The 6000-nt window shown below is 37.3% G+C and overlaps 1 protein-coding gene across 1 annotated transcript in view; it reads right to left on the bottom strand.

Annotated features, from left to right (window-relative positions):
* Window positions 1-6000, bottom strand: part of LOC108539968 (rho GTPase-activating protein 15) — a 438320-nt gene that overhangs the window by 352024 nt on the left and 80296 nt on the right. Inside the window, exon 3 of the mRNA XM_017888935.1 lies at window positions 5803-5871. Coding sequence (XP_017744424.1) covers window positions 5803-5871 — 69 coding nt within the window. The remainder of the gene's footprint in view (window positions 1-5802; window positions 5872-6000) is intronic.

Below are 6000 nucleotides of genomic sequence, written 5' to 3'. Positions count from 1 at the left end.
AAAAAAAGAATTTGGGATGAAGATAAAGTTTCTGCCTTTAAAATAACACTAAGTAAGAAATTCAATTCAAGTAGAGATTGATGGATAAAAGTTGAATGTTGCGCTCAAAGAGATGATCCAGGAAAACCCAAGTCAAGACTAGGAAGTAAGCTGATTGGTAGTTCCAAAACTTTTTAGAACTAGTGGCACTGTGTGTGTGAGAGAGTATGTGTGTGTGTGTGTGTGTGAATGAGAGAGGAAGAGAAAGAAGGAAAAAGAGAGAACAGAAAAATACACAGATATGCAGCAAAAAAGAGTGAGATAAGTTGCAAGGTAAAAAACTTAAAAATTATTGTTTTTGCTTCTGTTTAGCAGGACTTCCCGATGTTACTTTTCCAAGGTCATTGGGGCTAAAATAGAGTATTGGGCAAATAGATCTATTATCTATTACTGTATTGTCTATAATTAGTAATATTCAAAGTGAGTTTCATTTATTTAGAACTGAGGCTGCAGAGAAACCCTGCTATATGCAAGTAAATCAACAAATAGCCTTAAGTGTAGGCAGGTAAATTAAGAAAACTATTTCTGAATATTCTAATGGTTCTTCTGATATTAGTTTATACTTGGTATAGTAGCATAGAAAATTCACAATTAAAAATTATATAATAATTTTTGATTAATTTTTTAAATAACCATAATTTGGATTTTATATATAATTTTATGTAAAATCTTTGGGGCACGTTTTTGCACTGTTGAAATATAAGTGCATATATATTTTATGTATAAACATACAGACAAACACAAACACAGACATTTACTGAGCTCCATTTTCAGCCTAACTTTTGCCATGTTTCATGAACTACTTCAGAGCAAACTTTTTTTTTTTTTTTTTTTTTTGAGACGGAGTCTCGCTCTGTCACCCGGGCTGGAGTGCAGTGGCCGGATCTCAGCTCACTGCAAGCTCCGCCTCCCGGATTCACGCCATTCTCCTGCCTCAGCCTCCCGAGTAGCTGGGACTACAGGCGCCCGCCACCTCGCCCGGCTATTTTTTTGTATTTTTTAGTAGATACGGGGTTTCACCGTGTTAGCCAGGATGGTCTCGATCTCCTGACCTTGTGATCCGCCCATCTCGGCCTCCCAAAGTGCTGGGATTACAGGCTTGAGCCACCGCGCCCAGCCCCTTCAGAGCAAACTTTTATGCGTTATTTTACAGAATAATCCAGCTCTTTATAATTATTTGTGTACTTTATTTTCTGTGTAATCCAAATTTATTTAAAATAAAACCAAACAAATAAATCATTTATTTTCCTATTTATTGGAGAATTATAGTGTGCCAGCCTTTATACGAAGTCTTAATAGTAAAACAATAAATAAGACATAGTCCTCCCTTCAAATAGCTTATAGCTCAGTAACAGCAATAAAGGAAATAGGCAATTTTAGTGCGATGGGGCTGGAATAGAGTCCAGACCTAGCTGCTATTGAGAGACAGATCAAAGAAGGGCTACTAATTCAAATTTAAGGAATTAGAGAAATCCTTTCTAGAGAAAATGCTAAGTTGAGATCCACGTAATTAATTTTGAAAACAATATACTAATATATCTAATTATATTGAAAAAATGGCTTTCACTACAAATGTTAGGCATATATTTATTAATATCTGCAACTAGCAAGATTGTTTTAATAAACTTTTAATTTCTTATTACATCAATTCACAAACATGTCTTTCCTGAACAAGTACTGGTACCAAAAGCAATCTAAGTAGAAGTACGATATAATAAAGAAAATACAAGTCATGGCCTCTAACTTCAAGACATTTACAATCCAGCCGTGGAACAAGTCTATTACCTATGAAATAAGAGTGAACGATACAAAGCAACGCATGAACATGTGCTGGGATGAAAGGACTATAATTGTTATAGGAAATCCAAGCTCCTTCAGGGTAACAGCCATGTCTTAATCACGTTACTACTCCTGGCTTGAGGGTATGTGTTTGAGAGAGGATAATAAATAATGTAAATTGGGGACCATGAGGCTATAGATAATTTGAAAATGAAATAACAAAAGTGCTATTGAAAGAAGGTTGCTCTGGAATTGCTGCCTAGGATCAGTGGCGGGGATGGGAGAGTGCGATAAGGTCAGAAACATTTCAAGGCTTGGGTGAGGGTTTGGGTGTGCACAAGGAGAAGCATATGGGCACCACAACCGTTGAGGAGAAATTTCATCAGAAAATGATGACTTATCCAAAGGGCCAGGGAGAAAATAAAGAACATAAAGAAAATGTGTTCTAATCCTAGATACATGTTTGCTACTAATAGAGATGGGCTCAGTGGAAAGAGGGAATCAGTTTGGAAAGGCACTGATGAAGGGTTTAACTTGGGGGATTTCATTTCTATAATGACAGAGACGACATCCTAGAACAAATGACTAATTTACACTCAGAGATATAGGATAAGATAAAGGAGAGAAAGTATACAAGCGTAGACCTGTGTAATACAAGCTTGGAAGTAAAAACAAAGACCATTAAATTTTCATTATGCCTTCATTCAACACATATTTACTGAGTCCTTAACATGTTCTAGCAATGCTTGTAGTCATAGGAATGGAGTAATGAACACAGGAGACAGTGTCCTTGCCCTCATGGAACTAAAATTCTAATGGGGTAACAAACTAACAAAAACAAATGCTGTAGTATGCCATCTGGTGGTAAGGTCTATAGAGTAAATTAAGGTAAGAGAGCAGTGTGGATGGAAATGGTGTGGTTTCTTGTTTGTTCATTTGTAGGTTCCTTTCTGTTTTTGTTTGTTTGTTTATCTCTCTCTGCACAATCTTGGCTTACTGCAACCTCCACCCCAGGGTTCAAGTGATTCTCCTGCCTCAGCCTAACAAGTAGCTGGGATTACAGGTGAGTGCCACCACACCTGGCTAATTTTGTATAATTTTAGTAAAGATGGGGTTTTACCATGTTGGCCAGGCTGGTCTTGAACTCCTGACCAAAAATGAGCCCCTGCCTCGGCCTCCCAAAGTGCTGAGATTACAGGCATGAGATTACATCTGGCCCCTCTGGGTTTTGTTTGTTTGTTTGTTTTTGTTTCATTATTTTTTTAAGGGAGATTAGGGAAGACCTATCTAAAAAGGTGACATCAGAGCAGAGATGTGAAGCAAAGGAACATATGAGATATCCAAATTTCTGGGCACCAAATAAATAAATAAAGAGATAGAGGCAAAAGCAGGTGGAATGGCCCTGCAGAGGTATCAGCTTCACTGGAGCAGGAGAGAGGAGAAGAAAGGGAGAGGTGAGACTGGGGAGGTTGATGAATCTTCTAGGGCCTAGTGAACCATTGGATGTTTCTCAGCTTTTACCTGGGGTAGACTAAAAGCCAGGGAGGATTTTGAGTCAAGGAGTGATGTGAGATGGACCGAATGTTTATTTCCCCTTAAAATTCACATGTTGAAATCCTAAACTCCAGTGTAATGCTATTAGGAGTTAATTAGGTCATAAAGGTGGAGCTCTCATTAATAGGATTAACGGCTTTTTAAAAGGAACCCCGGCTCTCTTGCCCTCTTTTTGCCATGTGAGGATACAAGGAGAAGTCAGCTGTTTGCAACCCAGAAGAGGGTCCTCGCCAGATCCTGACCAGAATGGAATGCTGATCTTGGACTTCCAGCCTCTATATCTATGAAAAACAAATTTCTGTTGTTTAAAAGCCACCTTGCCTATGGTATCTGTTGTAGTAATAAACTAACTAATCTAAGTAACATAATCTAATTTACGTTTTAACAGGATCACTCCCACTGTTGTGTTGAAAATAAACAGTAGAAAGTGGAAGTGGGTAAACAGGGAGACTATTTCAACAAACTGGGTGACAGATGATAGTAATGGTGGTTAGAAATGAACTGATTCTGGATATATTTTGAAGTAGAGCAAACTGGTTTCTTTGATGTTCATTTATGTTACAACAGAAACAAGGGAAGATGACTGTTAGTGTTTTGACTGAAGCACCTGGAGGAACGAAGTTAGCATCTTGTGAAATGGAGGAGACTTGTGAAATGGAGAACTCGTTTGGGCAAAAAACGGCATCAGTTTCAGATATACTACGTTTAGGATGTATATTAGAATTGTGTGTAAAAATGCCAGAATTCATAGTACTGAAGTTCAAAGCTGTGGTCCATGCTGGAAACAGAAATTTAAAAGTGGCTAGTGTTACATGGTCTGTAAAGCTACAACACTAAATGAGATGCCCTAGGGAATGATTATAGAGAGAAAAAATAAAAACTGAGTTCCAAAATGAAGAGGGACCAGTAAAGGGATTGAAAAGAGGTGGCTCTCCAGCTAATTGGAGAGTCATGAGAAAGTGGTTTACTGGTAGCCATGATAGGAAAATGTTTCTTTTTAATAAATAATTTAGATTCAGGGGATATATGTGCTTATTTGTTACATGGATATACTGCATACTGGTGGGAGTTGGGCTTCCAGTGTACCCATCACCCAAATAGTGAGCATGGTACCCAATAGGCAATTGATTCAAGAAGAGAGCTATCAATTGGGTTAAATGCTCAGATAGACCTACTGAAGAGAGAATTGAGAAGTTACTGATGGATTTAACAACATGGAGGTAATCGGTGACCTGGATAAGAGGTGAATGATTGAGATAAAAGCCTAAATAGAGTTGGTTCAAGAGACAAAGGAAGGGCAGAAATTAGAATTAGCAAATGTAGATAATTATTTTGAGAAATTCTTATCCTAAAGTAAAGCAGAGTGAGGAGAAATAGTTGGAGTGAGGATGTGGGATCTGGAACATGAAAAGTAATAGAAAACAGGAACACTGAAGCAAAAAAAGAAATTATTTTTAGTGCTGAGGATGGGACATCCCAAAGACAGCAGGGATGGAATAGCTAGAGATAGACAGGAATACAGTCATCATGGTGCAATATCCTGTAAGCCAATAAGACTGGAAGCATATTGACCAATATGAAATATAGCAGGAAAGACAAGTCGAGTGAGTATAGAGGAAAAGCATATTGTATTTATCGAAAAAGAGGTCATTAAAAGAAAGAAGTATCAAAACATATCAGAAAGGTTAGTCTTATGTGTTTTTAAGATATCTATAATACTTTATTCATTTATGTTATTTATAACATTTCAGGTACTCTTTTACCCACTAGGATACAACAATACACAAAAAAATGGGTCTTATGGAAGCATCTTATGGATGCTGAGTCTATTAATTGTTTTTGAAGACAACAACAACAATAACAAAAAAAACTATCAACATTTACAATAAGCCCCCTGTAGTCTCTGGTTCCTATTATTCACATCCTTTTGTAATCCTCTCCCCTTGTGTGAACTAGACTTAATGACTTACTTTTAACCAAAAGAATGTGGCAAAGGTGATGACATATTGCTTTTACAATTAGGTTACAAGAGATTTTGACTTCCATCTTGCTAGCAAACTCTCCCTCTTTACTTCTCATCTTGGATGCTTTGAAAACGCAAGCTGTTATTTTGGAGAAATCTACATGCCAAAGAAATAAGAACAGCCTTTGGCCAACATTCCTGGAAGAACTGAACCCAGCTAACAACCACATAAGTGAGCTTGAAAGCAGCCCTTCCCCACACAAGCCTTCAGATGAGATCCCAATTCTGGCTGACACTTTTGTTGCAACGTTTTGAGAGACTCCAAGCTAGATCCCGCTACTAAATGATGCCCCAATTCCTGATCCACAGAAAAATGAGATAATAACCTATGGTGTTCTAAGTTGCTGAGTTTTGTGGTAATTTATTTTGTATCAGTAGATGAAGAATATAATGACTTAACCACTCACCAACTGTTCCAGTGGAGGAATGACATCTTTCAAGATATGCTGTGAATGATTCCTTCTGTGTCGGGATATCTGCAAATATATTGACATTGGATATTACTACATAATTTTTCTTAATAGAATTTAGTAAGAATACACATAAAAATAACCTATTCAGCGTTATTCAAGCATGTGAATTAAGTAGACATAAAATGAGAAGCA

This window comes from Rhinopithecus bieti, unplaced genomic scaffold (assembly GCF_001698545.2).
Source record: "Rhinopithecus bieti isolate Rb0 unplaced genomic scaffold, ASM169854v2 scaffold_17743, whole genome shotgun sequence".
Classification (NCBI taxonomy): Eukaryota; Metazoa; Chordata; class Mammalia; order Primates; family Cercopithecidae; genus Rhinopithecus; species Rhinopithecus bieti.
Note: the sequence above shows the minus strand (reverse complement) of the source record. Positions and strands in the feature narration are given on the sequence as shown.